At 39.5% G+C, this 18,100-nt stretch overlaps 1 protein-coding gene across 1 annotated transcript in view; it reads right to left on the reverse strand.

The window, feature by feature from the left end:
• Window positions 1–963: 963 nt before the first annotated feature.
• LOC113714015 (chromatin assembly factor 1 subunit FAS2-like) overlaps window positions 964–18,100 on the reverse strand; it is a 126,799-nt gene continuing 109,662 nt past the window's right edge. Inside the window, exons 6-10 of the mRNA XM_072057938.1 lie at window positions 17,900–17,972; window positions 14,129–14,217; window positions 13,899–14,037; window positions 1,576–1,676; window positions 964–1,484 (exon numbers count right to left, since the gene is read on the reverse strand). Of these exons, the coding sequence (XP_071914039.1) occupies window positions 1,273–1,484; window positions 1,576–1,676; window positions 13,899–14,037; window positions 14,129–14,217; window positions 17,900–17,972 (614 nt within the window). The 3' untranslated portion in view covers window positions 964–1,272. The remainder of the gene's footprint in view (window positions 1,485–1,575; window positions 1,677–13,898; window positions 14,038–14,128; window positions 14,218–17,899; window positions 17,973–18,100) is intronic.

Genomic DNA, 18,100 nt, shown 5'->3' on the forward strand with positions numbered 1-18,100 from the left:
CTGGCTAGCCAACTGAATGCAGTTGGTGGCTCCCATTATCGCAGCGTTTACTGCTATCCAAGTTGTGAACATGCAAAAGCCAATCAGGAGAAGACGATAACATGATTCTTCTGCTTCATCATCATCATCATCACGGCCATAAGATGATTCTTTCCAACTGGGATTGTTGTTGCAGTCCATGTCTTCCATGAAGCACTTTCCTTCCCCCTGGAAGATGGAAATCCAAGAAAGTGAACTTCGATTATGGATTTGCCCGAAGATTGATTCTTGACTTCCAAAGAAACTGAACTTCAATCGTCTCTTGCTTGAAGAATGATTGATTCTTGACTCCAACTGAGATTATATAGGGATCTGAATGGTGCAATATGGGAAACTGCAGCAGACACTGCAGGTTGCCAAAAAGTGGAGAACCGACTTACCATACTATGGAAAGGAAATCTTGTCGCAGTTTTTGGAATCCTTCGTTCAATTTCCACTATCGATGGACAAGTTTCCATTCCCACACTTCCTTTTCCTTCGTTCAATATCTAATTTCCTTTTTCATTTGTTGACGAAATTTTCTTAGACGAACTACTCAATGAGACCCTTGTCCTAGTTAGTCCAGTTTATGCTGTTAGGTGATTCCAAGGATTTACTTCTTGTAAATTTACATGTTACAATTCTTCGTCTAAAATTTTGGGTAATAGTACAAAAGAAATACGAAATTAAAGAGTGGCATTATTGTTTTCCTAAAAAATTTCTTGTCATTTTTCACAGGTTTATTGTGTTCAAGATATTGCAAAAAGAATACACACCAAAGGGATAAACAATTCAACTCATTGAAATTTCTAATCAACCAGGTCAAAAAGAAGAAAGACGTTGGAACAAAGTAAGAGAAAAGAAAAGTATAAGAAGAAGGTCAAAGGTTCGAAAAGCACGAACTACCACATGAATCAAATTCCCACTCATGCTGGCACAAAATACTTGGGAGAGTTTAAGTGTAGCATATCTTTTGCAAACAATGATGGAGTCCTCAATTACGCAACGCGAAGTGTAGATGACTCCTGTACATGCTACAAGCGGAATATACCACATAACTGCAAATCTGTTTCTTTTTTAAACAGTGGCAATTTGGCTAACTTCATGAGAAGCTGTCTAGATACCTATTACATTAACTATTGCTACTTTTGCTCTTCCACTCACCACCCATCCACAACCCTTCCACACCCAAAAACGCAGAAGAGGAAAAATGGAAAAGAAGGGTGTCATTCTATACAGATAGGAACATTACAGTCAGTCAATGACAATAGGAGTTATACGCCTTTTGGCTGGCTTATTTGCTGTGGGAGTGGCCAATGTAGCTGTGGAAGCTTGCTTTTCGTCATTATGAGCTTCAGCCTTCTCACTTTCTGCACCATCAAGGCTGTTGTCAGGCTCAGTTTTTGTGAAAGAAGCCCCTTGCGCCTGCTGCAGAGTTTTACGGTCATCCACGATGTTTCTCTCTTCTGCAAGATGAATCATGGCTGATCAGAAAATGACAATCATGATTGGAAGACTTTGTGAGATGCATTTGTCAGTATAAGTTCAAAAATAAACCTGAAACAGGGACCGATGATCCCAGCTCCTGATTTTGAAATTCTAGGAGAGTACAATAGCCATCTTGTGAGGACAATGCCAAATATTTGCCATTTGGTGACCTGTTCTGTAAAACCCACGATTTTTGGCACCGATGTTATTATTCTATTTTATTTTCTCAATTAATTAAAAAGATAAAATTTGCTGGGTAAAGGAAAAAGAAAATGGAGTAACTGTAGGATGGGCTAATGGGCTCTAATAAAGTAAAACTCTGGCCCAAGCCACCTATTAGTAAGTATTGCTAGGGTTAGAATTTTACTAAGATCCTAGACAGAAAAAAAAATAACCCTAGCCTTACTTTCTTTCGTCTGCCCTAGAGCAAGAGCCGTCAGAGAGGAGAGAAGGAGAAGAAGGCGTCACCATCAATCGATCCGACAACTAGGCACCTAAACTTGTAAGTCCCGACTTCACACAAGTAATCTTCTCTTTTTAAGTTTTAGTAGATGTATTGATTATTTTAGGAGATTTATGGATTTGTGATGTTGTTACACATATGTAGATATATATGTTCTTATACGGAATTTAGAAGGATTCATATTGGATTAGTGGAAATAGGGTGTTAGATCTTGGTCGTTGGTGAGTAGATGACCCAAATTTGTTGAGGAAAAGAAAACGAAAAAAAAAAAAAAGGAAGAGGAGCAGCGGCGGCTGCTCTGTTTTGGGCAAGCACTGCCGCAGGGAAAAGGAATTACAAGGGTCCAAGGCTAAGAATAAAAAAAAAAAAAAATATTAGACAATGTCGCCAGCACTTGCTGGCGACAATGGATGCAGGTAAGGCCAAGGGCCAACCAATTGAAGAACTTGGGTCGCCAGGCTCTCTGGCGACCATGGTCAAACATGGTTGGCCAAAGGGCCAACCATGGGCCCCACCAAGAATTAAAATAAAATAATAGTAACAATAATAATAATAAAAATAAAAGTAAGTAAGTAGAAAGGGAGCAATTTAAACTTGGACCAAACTACAATATAAAACTCAGTAAACAGATTTTAAATATAATTAGTCCATTTTTATAGTGTATTGGGAATATTAAAATCGAGGACCCAATTTAATATAATTACTAGAGTTGGGGGTTAGTTATGTAAGCTATTACTTTAGTAATTAAGTCTAAAGTACTTAAATGGAAATCTAAAACATTTTAACCTGGCCTTATTAGATTAAGTTATACAATGTAAGAGGAGCTCTAGATTGTTGAACAAAGCGCTTAAAATAACAATAATAATAATAGTAATAATAATATGGATGGAACAAATAAAGGATGTAAACGAAAATATAAATATGTAAATACAAGTGTAATAAATTAAGACAATAATTATAATAATAAATCGATATATTTATAAATATATATGCACATATATAAATAATAATAACACCTACACGTGCACAAAAGTTAGGAATAAAGTAAAAGGTAATAATAACTGATAAATATATATATAATTGGTAATAAAATAAAGTAGCGGCGACAAGGACGATAATAATATAATAATAAATAATCATTAATTATAAATATGTATAGTAAGATAACAGTCAAAATAATAAGCATGATTATAAATAATTGTTTTATTTTAAAATTAGGAAACTTTACAAAAGCAGAACTTTCCAAATTAAGAAACTTCTAAAAATAGAAACTTTCCAAATTAAGAAACTTTCTACAATTAGAAACTTCCCAAATTAGGGAACTTTCCAAAAATAGAAATCGCCCAACTTGAGGGAGATGCTATTAGGGTCCATTTAATGGTCTAAGTATGAATCTTATTCTTTTTAGAAGTTGTATATTTGTGCATTTATAGGAAATAGCAGCTAATTAGGGAACCTATGCGTTTGATAGGTGCAATACAAGGACCTAAGGTAGTTCTACTCGAGCAGCCAAACAGAGGTAGGTGGTACTTACCCTTCTGAGATTTCAAATGTGTAAAGTGGAATTCTTGTTTAAATCCTATTTTGTTGTGTTGACTCGAAAGGGGTTTGATTAAATGCTTTGCTTACATATTTATGTTTTACTATACAAAACTGGACCATGTGACTTATTTGAAATGTTTTAATACGTTTCTTATATACAAAATGAGTTGAATCTTTTATGAAAGCAAAGATTTACGTATACGATATATGAAATGAATTTCGACAAGTAAGCTCAGAGCAGTCATGAAATAGACGGTAGGGGCTATAGTCCTGTTTAATCGCCATGGTAGCCTGGTATTAAGCCCAGCCGATTGGTGAGGTCATGGTAGCCTGGTATAGAGCCCAGCCGATTGACCAATGAATAAAGTCATGGTAGCCTGGTATAGAGCCCAGCCGATTGACCAATGAATAAAGTCATGGTAGCCTGGTATAAAGCCCAGCCGATTGACCAATTGAGAGAGTCATGGTAGCCTGGTATAAAGCCCAGCCGAGTGACCCAAGAATGAATTGAGACCAATCGGTAGTCATGGAACTTATTGGTCGCCCACCTAGAAGGGGTAAAATCTCTAGGCTGAGTACTCAGTAGCCGGTCATTACATGTACTTGTCATGAGCTGATCTGGATGAATTGATTTATGAGTGAATATGAAGAGATTTGTGACTTGAGACGAAATGAGTATGACTTTACGATTTCTTATGTACAACTATCGATAAATGCTTTTAAATTGCTTGGCTTTCATTACTATTGATTGCTTTATAAATAACGTTACTTCCAAAATTATGGATGGGAATGATAGGCACTTGATTTGAGTTGTACTTATATATTTATGTACCTATAAAATTAAGAGTGCATGGTCCAACAGAGGGGTAAATATTACCTACTGAGCGATGTGTCGCTCAACCCACTTCTTACCATTTTTGCAGATTCGGAAGAGTATGAATTGGTCTACATAGAAGACCCTGAGGATGACTTTTATTAGTTTAGGTGCATAGAAGTTGGCAGGCTAGCTAATTCTAGTGTTATCTTATTTACTTTTGTTTCCGTTGTTTCAATTGGAGAATAAATGTACGAACGCCTTGAATATTCGTAGACATCCTTTTATATGTAATTCGAGCCGCACTTTATTTGGTTGAATTATTTAGTATTGCCAAGTTTAATTAGTTAATGTAGCCTTGTATTCCTGAGTGGGACTTGGGAGTACGGCGGATGTCGTGTGACGGGCACGTGCGGGCTCGGGGCGTGACATTTTTAGTGGTATCAAAGCCTAGGTTCGAGATAAGACCATAAGATCAAATAATTCAAAAATTAAGTAATGTAAGTAGTGAAGTAGGTTTGAGAAAATCCGTGTACTGTAAGAGGGGGGAAGCAGCACTGATGGTATTCCATTTGGTATTATAGGAGATGGCCGAACCAGTGCACGGGGAGCAGGAGCATTGCGATTGCCCAGTCCATTTGACAGGATGTGACGTGGCTCGTCTTAAGAAGAGACAGAGATTTTACAGGGACAGTTTCCTAGAAGAGTTAGAGAGAGCCACGGACGGAGCTAGGAAGGCTTATGCGTTGAGTGACCGAATAGCTGATCAAAGGCAAGAGATCTCGTCGCTGATAGTGTCGAGGGAGCACATGAGACAGGACATGGAAGGCTGGCGGGGAGAGGCCCTCCGTCTGCGGGAAGAGGTCATTAAGCTGAAAGCAGATATGGAAGTACAGAAGGGACTAGCTGATATGTATAATGAAGGGTTTGAAGAAGTAGCTTCCCTACTCCAGCATAGACAGGAGGCGTACGAAACCCTAGCGGTGAAATATGGAGAGAAAAGGCAACGCGTGATGAACTGGATAGCTGACCACCAGCCCCTTGCACCGCAGATGCCTGGGTGGGATCACCTGTGGCCTGATAGTGATGCAGAGATAGAGGATGACCCCGAGGAGGACCCTGAGGACATGCCCCTGGAAAATCAAGAGGGGGAAGATGGAGTTGAGGACCAGGACGGTGCTGGAGAGGGCGTGGGAGATGGAGCTATTGTGGATGCGGACCCACCAGTTGATGAGTAGTGGAGTTGGTCTGAGAGGGGTTTCATTTGGCGAACCACTCATTTTAGTAGTGTTATGAAATATTAGTCCAAAGCGTTGGTAGGTTGATTAGCGATTGTTCGCGTAGATTAGTCCTCTAGCCGGTCGTAGGCTATAACTAGATAGTTTGGACGCTAGGTTGTAGGACATTTTCTTTTGGAAATAGTTGGATTATTTGACCGCTGTTTAAGGGGGTCGATTGTTCTTCTCGTTCGGAGTAGCGAATGAAACCTCCTATTTAAATATATATACATTTTTTTTATGTGTTATTATGAAATTAATTGGCATCATAACTTGTTCATGTGATCTTCCGCCCTATTGATTTAAGGGTAGTACGCGTAAAGTATGCGAGTAGGTAACCCTAGACGGACTGTCTTAACAGCGTTAAAAGTGTTTTCTTGGGTATCTATGTATGTGTATACATGTATGCATAATGATATATAGGGGTAAAAGACTCACTTGGTATGGGGCTCATTTGTGTGATTTAGGAAATGGCACCAAGAACTAGGCGCGGCGGGAATCGCTATGGCAGCCCTAATGGCGAGAACGTCCAGGGTAGTTACAACCAAGAACCGTATCAACAAAATAATGTTCAGGATACTGGTTATCAGGGGGCCGGTTCAAGCGGGCAGCAACCCTACATGATGCTACCGATAGAATTAGTGACTGCCCAAACTGGAGTAGCCCAAGCACTACAAGCCCAATCACAGCTAGCGCAAGTCCAGACTGTCCAAACCCAGGGTCATGGACAAGGGGGAACCCAATCCTACTATGAGAAGATGAAAAGGGTCCATGTCCCCACCTTTGATGGAACCCCTGATCCAGACTTGGCAGAAAAATGGTTAGATGAAATAGAAAATAATTTCGCACTGTTGCAAGTGCCGGAAGAGATGAAACACCTAATTGTCAAACCCTTTTTGGTAGGGGAGGCCAATAAGTGGTGGGCAACTCTGGAACCTACCATCGTCCCACCAGTAAGTTGGACAAAATTTAGAGAGGAGTTCCTGAAATACTTTTTCCCACCTGCCGTGAGGATGCAGAAAATAGATCAGTTTGAAAATCTGAAACAGGCACCGGGAATGTCTGTGGTGCAATATTCGAATAAGTTCACGGCACTGGGAAGGTTCGTGCCGTCGACCATGGCGGATGTGGAATTGAAGAAGTATAAGTTTATACGGGGGTTGTTGAGTAGGATTCAAACTAGGGTGAACACCACTTATACCCCTACGTTTAATGATGTACTGGACGCCAGTGTTAAGGCGGAGGCTGATTGCAAAAGATTGGACGAAGAGGGTAGGAATAAAAGGCCTAGAACAGAAAATGAACTTACGGTGTCGGGAGCACTGAAGCCCGGCGGACGATTCCGCTTGATTAGGAAAAGTCATAGGCCACCACCAAAGGCAACTGGGGGAAATACCTTTCCTGCATGCAAAACTTGCGGGAAGATGCACCGGGGAGAATGCCGATTTAAAACGACTTTACCTCCGTGTAAGACGTGTGGGAAGATACATCGAGGGGAATGCCGGATGAGGACTGGAGCTTGTTTTGAATGTGGACAGCAGGGCCATAGAGCTGTGGATTGTCCAAGTAAGAAGGTAGGAGGAGATAAGGGTAACAATCCCCCGGATAAGAAGCCAAAGATTAACGCGAGGGTGCATGCAATGACCGACGTTGAGGCGGGAGTGTCAGGCGATGTGGTCACAGGTACTCTTCTAATTAATTCTGTACCTGCATACGTGCTATTTGATTGTGGAGCTAGTCATTCTTTTGTCGCTAAGAAATTTGCAAAATACTTGCGCATGCCCCCTGAATAGATGGACCACCCCTACCGAGTAGCTGCTCCAGGAGATAAAATCTTAGTGTCTCATACTAGGTATCCGAACTGTAGTGTAGAATTGGAGGACAAGAAATTAGAAGTGGATCTAATCCAAATAAACATGAGTGACTTTGACGTTATCCTGGGAATGGATTGGTTAGCTAGACACTTTGCACAAATTGATTGTAGGAAGAAGAGGGTATTATTTATGAAACCAGATGAGGAGGATTTTTCATACAAAGGAAATGTTGATAATAAGAGGGTTCGTCGATTACCTCTCCTGTCGGCCATGCAGGCATATAGGGCAATAAGAAAAGGTTGTGAGGCCTACTTGGCTTATGTCGTGGATATGAAGATGGAGGAGATGTCTTTAGGAAAAATTCCAGTGGTGAAAGACTTCCCTGACGTGTTCCCGGAAGACCTTCCTGGTCTACCTCCGGATAGGGAAATAGAATTTGAAATAAACGTTGTGCCTGAGGCGAATCCCATATCCAAGGCCCCTTATAGGATGGCACCGGCGGAATTAAAGGAACTCAAGGAACAACTACAAGAATTGTTGGACAAGAAATTCATTAGACCTAGTGTTTCTCCGTGGGGTGCGCCGGTACTCTTTGTAAGGAAAAAGGACGGTAGTCTAAGACTGTGTATCGATTATAGGGAATTGAATCGAGTCACAATAAAGAACAGATACCCCCTTCCAAGAATAGATGATCTTTTTGACCAGTTGAAGGGAGCTAAGATATTCTCTAAGATAGATCTGAGGTCGGGATACCATCAATTGAAGATTAAGGCTGAAGACATCCAAAAAAGTGCATTTCGTACAAGGTACGGGCACTATGAGTTTTTGGTCATGCCCTTTGGATTAACTAACGCTCCGGCGGCCTTTATGGATATGATGAATCGGGTATTTAAACCACAGTTGGACCGTTTTGTGGTAGTATTTATTGATGACATTTTGGTGTACTCTCCAAATGAGGAAACTCATGCTGCCCACCTTAGAGAAGTCCTAGAGATACTCAGGAGAGAGAAACTGTATGCTAAATTCAGTAAATGTGAGTTTTGGTTGAAAAGTGTGCCGTTTTTAGGTCATGTGATATCAGGTCAAGGGGTATCGGTCGATCCAAAGAAGGTAGAGGCGATTGTGGACTGGCCACGACCCACTACTGTAACCGAGGTGAGGAGTTTCTTAGGATTGGCTGGATATTATCAGAAATTTGTGGAAGGATTCTCCACCATTGCTACGCCTCTCACTAGGTTAACTCAGAAGAGAGCGAAGTTCGAATGGACAGATAAGTGTGAATCAAGTTTTCAGAAGTTAAAGGAGAAACTAGTGTCAGCCCCAGTACTCACCCTGCCATCTGGACCGGAGGGATTTGTGATATACAGTGATGCTTCTAAAAATGGTTTAGGATGCGTATTGATGCAAAATGGTAGAGTGATTGCGTATGCTTCCCGCCAATTGAAAACTTATGAGCAGAATTATCCAACACATGATTTGGAGTTAGCGGCAGTAGTGTTCGCACTAAAAATATGGAGGCATTACTTGTATGGTGTACAATGTGAGGTGTTTACCGATCACAAGAGCCTCAAGTATTTGTTCACTCAAAGGGAATTGAACATGAGGCAGAGGAGGTGGTTAGAATTAATTAAGGACTACGATTTGACAATCAACTACCATCCGGGCAAGGCAAATAAGGTAGCAGACGCCCTTAGTAGGAAATCGAGAGGGTTAAGAGAGCCCACGGCAGAGGATCAGATGAAAAATTTTGAGGTGGAGATGGTAGACTCCACAGCCCAAGTGCTAGCTGCCCTGGTAGTCGCACCTATCTTGATAGATAGGATTAAGGAGGCGCAGCACTCGGATGCCGGGCTCGCAAAAATCAAGGAAAAACTGGAATTGGAGCCCTTTGATGGGTTTAAATTGAGAGACGATGGGAGTTTGTGGAAGGATGGTAGGTTGTGTGTGCCAAGGGATGAGGGATTAAAACAGGAATTGCTAAAAGAGGCACATAATTCGAGGTTCTCGATCCACCCTGGTGGAACCAAAATGTATCGAGATCTGAAGGGCAATTATTGGTGGAATGGGATGAAACGAGATATAGCCGATTATGTGGTGAAATGTCTGGTGTGCCAACAAGTGAAGGCCGAGCATCAAAGACCTGCCGGCTTGTTGCAACCCCTAGAGATTCCCCAATGGAAGTGGGAACATGTGACGATGGATTTTGTAGTGGGGTTGCCCCGCACCATTAGAAATAATGATGCCATTTGGGTTATAGTCGATCGATTAACGAAGTCGGCCCATTTTCTACCACTGTCGAATGGGATATCAATGGAGAGGTTGGTAGAGATGTATATGGAAGAAATCGTATGCCTTCATGGGGTCCCAGTGAGTATAGTGTCTGATCGAGACCCTAGGTTCACGTCCAGATTTTGGTCAACTTACCAAGAAGTTATGGGGACTGATTTAAGGTTAAGTACAGCCTTCCACCCTCAAACGGATGGACAGTCGGAGAGAACCATACAGACTCTAGAAGACATGCTCAGAGCCTGTGCCCTAGACTTCTCGGATAGTTGGGACAGGTTGGTAAAGCTAATGGAGTTCTCGTACAATAATAGCTATCATAGTAGTATAGGCATGGCACCATTTGAGGCATTGTATGGACGGAAGTGTAGATCCCCCTTATATTGGGATGAAGTAGGCGAGAAACAGATCACTGGTCCTGACTTGGTGGAGCGAACTCTGGAGAAAATTAAGATCATTCGGGAAAGGTTGAAAGTAGCTCAAGACCGAAATAAAAGTTGGGCAGATTCAAAAAGGAGACCTTTAGAGTTCCGACCGGGAGAAAAAGTGTACTTGAAAGTGTCCCCTACCAAGGGAGTAATGAGATTTGGACGAAGTGGTAAGTTAAGTCCGAGGTATGTGGGACCTTATGAAATACTGGATAGAGTAGGACCGCTAGCGTACCGACTAGCTCTCCCACCTGCTTTGTCAAGGATACATAACGTGTTCCATGTCTCCCAATTAAGGAAGTATGTGTCAGACCCGAGTCATATTGTGGAGGACCAACCCGTCGAGGTGAAAGGGAACTTATCAGTGGAGGAAGTTCCTCTAAGGATCGTTGACCGAAAGGATCAAGTCCTAAGGAGAAGGACCATACCCTACGTCAAGGTGCAATGGACGAACCATACACCACGAGAGGCAACATGGGAGTTAGAAGAGGACATGCGGAATAAGTATCCATATCTATTCGATCAAGGTACGTAAGTTTCGGGGACGAAACTTTTTGTAAGGGGGGTAGAATGTAAAACCCACGATTTTTGGCACCGATGTTATTATTCTATTTTATTTTCTCAATTAATTAAAAAGATAAAATTTGCTGGGTAAAGGAAAAAGAAAATGGAGTAACTGTAGGATGGGCTAATGGGCTCTAATAAAGTAAAACTCTGGCCCAAGCCACCTATTAGTAAGTATTGCTAGGGTTAGAATTTTACTAAGATCCTAGACAGAAAAAAAAATAACCCTAGCCTTACTTTCTTTCGTCTGCCCTAGAGCAAGAGCCGTCAGAGAGGAGAGAAGGAGAAGAAGGCGTCACCATCAATCGATCCGACAACTAGGCACCTAAACTTGTAAGTCCCGACTTCACACAAGTAATCTTCTCTTTTTAAGTTTTAGTAGATGTATTGATTATTTTAGGAGATTTATGGATTTGTGATGTTGTTACACATATGTAGATATATATGTTCTTATACGGAATTTAGAAGGATTCATATTGGATTAGTGGAAATAGGGTGTTAGATCTTGGTCGTTGGTGAGTAGATGACCCAAATTTGTTGAGGAAAAGAAAACGAAAAAAAAAAAAGGAAGAGGAGCAGCGGCGGCTGCTCTGTTTTGGACAAGCACTGCCGCAGGGAAAAGGAATTACAAGGGTTGGCCGAAAGGCCAACCCAAGGCTAAGAATAAAAAAAAAAAAAAAATATTAGACAATGTCGCCAGCACTTGCTGGCGACAATGGATGCAGGTAAGGCCAAGGGCCAACCAATTGAAGAACTTGGGTCGCCAGGCTCTCTGGCGACCATGGTCAAACATGGTTGGCCAAAGGGCCAACCATGGGCCCCACCAAGAATTAAAATAAAATAATAGTAACAATAATAATAATAAAAATAAAAGTAAGTAAGTAGAAAGGGAGCAATTTAAACTTGGACCAAACTACAATATAAAACTCAGTAAACAGATTTTAAATATAATTAGTCCATTTTTATAGTGTATTGGGAATATTAAAATCGAGGACCCAATTTAATATAATTACTAGAGTTGGGGGTTAGTTATGTAAGCTATTACTTTAGTAATTAAGTCTAAAGTACTTAAATGGAAATCTAAAACATTTTAACCTGGCCTTATTAGATTAAGTTATACAATGTAAGAGGAGCTCTAGATTGTTGAACAAAGCGCTTAAAATAACAATAATAATAATAGTAATAATAATATGGATGGAACAAATAAAGGATGTAAACGAAAATATAAATATGTAAATACAAGTGTAATAAATTAAGACAATAATTATAATAATAAATCGATATATTTATAAATATATATGCACATATATAAATAATAATAACACCTACACGTGCACAAAAGTTAGGAATAAAGTAAAAGGTAATAATAACTGATAAATATATATATAAGTGGTAATAAAATAAAGTAGCGGCGACAAGGACGATAATAATATAATAATAAATAATCATTAATTATAAATATGTATAGTAAGATAACAGTCAAAATAATAAGCATGATTATAAATAATTGTTTTATTTTAAAATTAGGAAACTTTACAAAAGCAGAACTTTCCAAATTAAGAAACTTCTAAAAATAGAAACTTTCCAAATTAAGAAACTTTCTACAATTAGAAACTTCCCAAATTAGGGAACTTTCCAAAAATAGAAATCGCCCAACTTGAGGGAGATGCTATTAGGGTCCATTTAATGGTCTAAGTATGAATCTTATTCTTTTTAGAAGTTGTATATTTGTGCATTTATAGGAAATAGCAGCTAATTAGGGAACCTATGCGTTTGATAGGTGCAATACAAGGACCTAAGGTAGTTCTACTCGAGCAGCCAAACAGAGGTAGGTGGTACTTACCCTTCTGAGATTTCAAATGTGTAAAGTGGAATTCTTGTTTAAATCCTATTTTGTTGTGTTGACTCGAAAGGGTTTGATTAAATGCTTTGCTTACATATTTATGTTTTACTATACAAAACTGGACCATGTGACTTATTTGAAATGTTTTAATACGTTTCTTATATACAAAATGAGTTGAATCTTTTATGAAAGCAAAGATTTACGTATACGATATATGAAATGAATTTCGACAAGTAAGCTCAGAGCAGTCATGAAATAGACGGTAGGGGCTATAGTCCTGTTTAATCGCCATGGTAGCCTGGTATTAAGCCCAGCCGATTGGTGAGGTCATGGTAGCCTGGTATAGAGCCCAGCCGATTGACCAATGAATAAAGTCATGGTAGCCTGGTATAGAGCCCAGCCGATTGACCAATGAATAAAGTCATGGTAGCCTGGTATAAAGCCCAGCCGATTGACCAATTGAGAGAGTCATGGTAGCCTGGTATAAAGCCCAGCCGAGTGACCCAAGAATGAAATGAGACCAATCGGTAGTCATGGAACTTATTGGTCGCCCACCTAGAAGGGGTAAAATCTCTAGGCTGAGTACTCAGTAGCCGGTCATTACATGTACTTGTCATGAGCTGATCTGGATGAATTGATTTATGAGTGAATATGAAGAGATTTGTGACTTGAGACGAAATGAGTATGACTTTACGATTTCTTATGTACAACTATCGATAAATGCTTTTAAATTGCTTGGCTTTCATTACTATTGATTGCTTTATAAATAACGTTACTTCCAAAATTATGGATGGGAATGATAGGCACTTGATTTGAGTTGTACTTATATATTTATGTACCTATAAAATTAAGAGTGCATGGTCCAACAGAGGGGTAAATATTACCTACTGAGCGATGTGTCGCTCAACCCACTTCTTACCATTTTTGCAGATTCGGAAGAGTATGAATTGGTCTACATAGAAGACCCTGAGGATGACTTTTATTAGTTTAGGTGCATAGAAGTTGGCAGGCTAGCTAATTCTAGTGTTATCTTATTTACTTTTGTTTCCGTTGTTTCAATTGGAGAATAAATGTACGAACGCCTTGAATATTCGTAGACATCCTTTTATATGTAATTCGAGCCGCACTTTATTTGGTTGAATTATTTAGTATTGCCAAGTTTAATTAGTTAATGTAGCCTTGTATTCCTGAGTGGGACTTGGGAGTACGGCGGATGTCGTGTGACGGGCACGTGCGGGCTCGGGGCGTGACATGTTCACATCAAAAAAGTATAAACAGTAAGCAACCAAAGTTCAGGATTTACTTCTATCAGCATAGCTGCTGATAAGAGCAGCACTAAACCTAAATAGAACAACTAAAAGTACCAGGCAATGTCAGTTATAGCTGCATAATGAAGTCCAGCCAGGATTGCTATTGGTTCAATACCCTCCGTATCATAGATATATAAAGAGTTCAAAGTGGCCAGCGCAAAGATAAGGCGATAAGGGAGCCTAAAGAAGTCAGCTGTACAATTACCAAGTGGATTTCTCATCAAATATAGAAGCCATACGGTACACTGAAAAGGATCTAGAATATGATTTTAACAAAAATTTACATGACTTTAATCCTCGCAAGCTAAATCTCACAGGGCAGAACCGCACTGCCACAACAGGTTTGCTGGCACCAGGAAGCGTCAAAGCAGGTCTAAACGTTGACAAAAAAAAAAGGTTTAGTTAAACAAAAGGTACAGCCCTGTTAAATGAAAAACGTATCAATGACCATGATTAATGTCCAAATATGTAACGGCCCCACTTCTCCCTAGGGCGTACCCCAGGGTATCGGCGGACCGTCTGCCCAGCTCTCGCCGGGACTCAGTCAGTTGCTATAAGAGAAGGCAAGAAAATCCACAAAACAATCGAAATAACAATAATTCCAAACTTAAACGTAAATTTATATACATTACGGTCTCAATGGAAGTACAACTGTCAAAATATAGGTTCTCAATTCACCATACAACCAGCCCGTGCCAAGCACTAGGGCGAGAACCTTTACAAAAGAAACCAAAGTACTAAAACGGCTAATCTATTCGTAGCTTCCGTCCTCGCACGTCCTCCCCTGCTAAGGAAAACAAAAACTAAAGGGATGAGCTGGAAAGCTCAGTGAGGTTCCGTACACATAGGCAACAAGAGAAACAAATACATGTAAACAACAATTCACGATACAAGTACAATAAAGCGTTAAACACATTCATTAAAAGGATACGGGCTCACAAGGAGCCAATCGTTCATTCATTCATTCATTCATTCTCCTTCCATTCTCCTTCCTTCAATCATTTGAAAATGCATTTTTGTATAAGTAAAACCCCTCGTTCATTCATTCATTCATTTCATTCACCCCGTCCCTGGCTTTTGGCCAGGCTCCACCAACCTACAGGGTAATACTCGAGTATACCGGATCGTTCACCCAAGTTCCTAATCGCTCGACCGAGTCCGACTGGCTCGAGACGACCGGTAACAAGGGGCAATGGCCAGTTCAGCCCGAAGGCCTACATTCATGCACAATTAACATTTCAATCGCTCAATCATTAAAATTTCACAATCATTTAGGCTAAGTGCGGTAAAGTACACACTCGCCTCGAAAATCATTTTAGCAATCATTGAAAGCGTTTAACACGTTATCAATCATTCAAACAAGCCATAAGATCAGGAAACATAACAAACAAGAAACACTCACCTATAACCGCAAAACAACGCCCAATTCTCAATCACCAATGAAACCTAAAATGACACAAAGACCACATTACCATCCATCTAACATGATCTAGATAAAATCAAGAAATACCCGACTATTCGCGAGTAAACGTATAAAAGACCTTCAAAGTGTAAAGAGGGCACTTGGATCCGTAGACAAGAATAACCCTAATGCAACCCAAACCAAGAAGGTTATCAAATCTCTAAGAGGAAACACTTAACTCAACACAATTCAAATTTCCGATAGAGAGGCTAAGAAAACATTCTTTCAGAATTGTTTATGTGACTCAAAAGCATATATATTCAAGTGGCCAATAACTGACCGAAGCCTTGATAAAATCATGTGAAAAAGAGGGCAAAATACTTTAACTTCCACATTTAAAATCTTGTTTAAAAACAATGCACTTATGGCCGATAAAACTCGAACTCATACCTCTATAGGTTGGAAAGGCTTAAGGACCATTTTGAAGTTTGAAATGGAAGGGGTATCATGTTTTCAAAAGATAAAACGGTTCCATTATTTGCCAAAAGACAATATACGAGTTCGAATAGAAATTTAGTCTTTGAACCCTTATTCAAAGACCTGAAGATACTTCCAAGGACATACGTCCAATTTGATACAAAATACATTTCCAAAAATCACTTTAACTTTTTCATTTTACAAGAAAATAAACGGACGGCATGTCCCTTGTGTTTACCTATTTTTCCAGCCATTAATGGCTTCATTATTTTCCTCAAATCAGTCCCAACATGTCATATAATATAATCTCATGTCCAAAAGCCGTTCACTAGGCTTACAATCATATAAATACCACAATAAATACAAAAGCAGGCTAGAAACATTTTTTTTAGATAAAACAATACTTGACAACATTTTGCGGAAATGGCACTAAAGGCTCTACGATTATCGGATAGAGGTCCAAAATACACCGTTTTGAAGCTAAGAGATAGGGCTACAACAATGTAGGAGGTCACTCAGTCCAGTTTGTAGTGTAACTAGGTCAAAAATACAAGACACTAGTTCAGAACTGCAAAATACAGGTGGACAAACCACGTTCTGGTTAACGAACTACAATTCAGTATACCTAGGTCCAAATCCATTGATTCCAAAGCCATATGATAGCTAGGACATCAGGCTACATTTCATAAGAAGACCTTAACAACCAGTTCAGAAGTATTCCTAGCCAAATTAGCTAATTACAGAAGCAAGTCCCAAGTTCGGATGAAACCAGGGCAGCAGGGGTATTTTCGACTTTTCTCACTCTACACTACTCCGATTGACCCGAAATTTTGTAGGCATCTCTAAAATGTTATTACCTACAACTTTCATGTTTTAAGACAAAGCTAATTCGGCCTTTAACTGTGGTGAATAGGGCCGGGCAGAATTGAGGGTAATGAAACTCTAAGTTTGCCAAACTTCCTTCCAAACCATAAATTGCTTGCAATAGCCATCATTTACATTAACTAGCCTCATTCTATACATTTCATACATCACACATGGCCACAAAGCAATAACCATAAGCACAAATTCGGTTTATAAACGATACAACAAGTCCAATTAAGTCACAAAACCTTCAATTAAAGTCAATTAGAAGTTCACAATCCTACCACAAGAAAACCCTAAATTGAAACCCTAAAAACCGGAAATTTACCCACAAGCGGAAATTTCCGCAACCAACCTTAATTAACGTACACAAGCTTCCAATAACACCATTTAAACCACTAGTCCAAGTCCAAACCAAGATCATCATATAAAATCAGAAAAATGCTCAATAAATCAGAAAATCATCATAAATTCCTCAAACCCATGAAATACTCCACAATATAGCATATATAAACACTACAAAGCTCTAATATATCATTAGTAAACCAAAATAACAACTTTCTTAGCAACTTACCTCAAAACTCAAGAAGACTAGCAATTCAAAGCTTCCCTCTCAAAATCACTCCACCCAAAAGCTTTAACCTTCCAAGAAGCTCACTTGTATGGAGTGGTTCCAAAATCTATCGGTGAAATTTCAAGATTGAAGCAAAAATCAAAGTTGAAGATTGAAGAGTTTTTTTCTCTCTTTGCTCTCAAAACTCACGGTTGAGAAGGGAAGAAAAATGAGATATTTTGGTGAACCAAAAAGATAAGAAGGAAAGAAACAGCCGGTCAAAGGTGCTGACCGGCTGTGCCACGTCAGAATCCGGCCAGTTTCTGGCCGGATTCCTGGCCGGATATGAGGCCGAGACGAAACATTTTTTTTTTCAAAAATGTAGGGCAATCCGGCCGGATTTGGCCACTTCACTTTTCCAAAATTTTTTCTTTTTTTTTTTTTTCCGAATTCGATTGTCGCGCTCAAACGTATTTCTAACACATACACTTACATATATATCTCATACATGATTTGCACATAACAACAAGGCCTTCCCGTTTGAAACGGTTAGTGAACAAATCTTCACTTAAATGGAAAACGAGAAATAACCAAAATGCTTAGAAAATATGCAAGGTTTGGGGTTCTCACAAAATAAGTATGCAATTTCACATGTAATCTGAAGGACAAGAGTACAGGGGAAAAAATGCTAATCTATCGTATCTAGAAACAAGCTGATAAGATACTTGTGATTAAAATAAAAATGAAGAGTAGACTTACCTAGCAAGATCATTTCTAGAAAGGATATATGCAGCATTTACTAATTCAGAAGATGGTGTATGTTTGAAAGAACCTGATAGAGCACATAAATCATTAGTAGCATTCTAATGCATAAAACATTAACTGGCCTCTTAATCTCCAGTGAAAAATGACAAGAAAATATAGGAACAGGAGTAAGATGGTTCATTCCATGGCAACCAC

This window comes from Coffea arabica, chromosome 7c, assembly GCF_036785885.1.
Source record: "Coffea arabica cultivar ET-39 chromosome 7c, Coffea Arabica ET-39 HiFi, whole genome shotgun sequence".
NCBI lineage: Eukaryota > Viridiplantae > Streptophyta > Magnoliopsida > Gentianales > Rubiaceae > Coffea > Coffea arabica.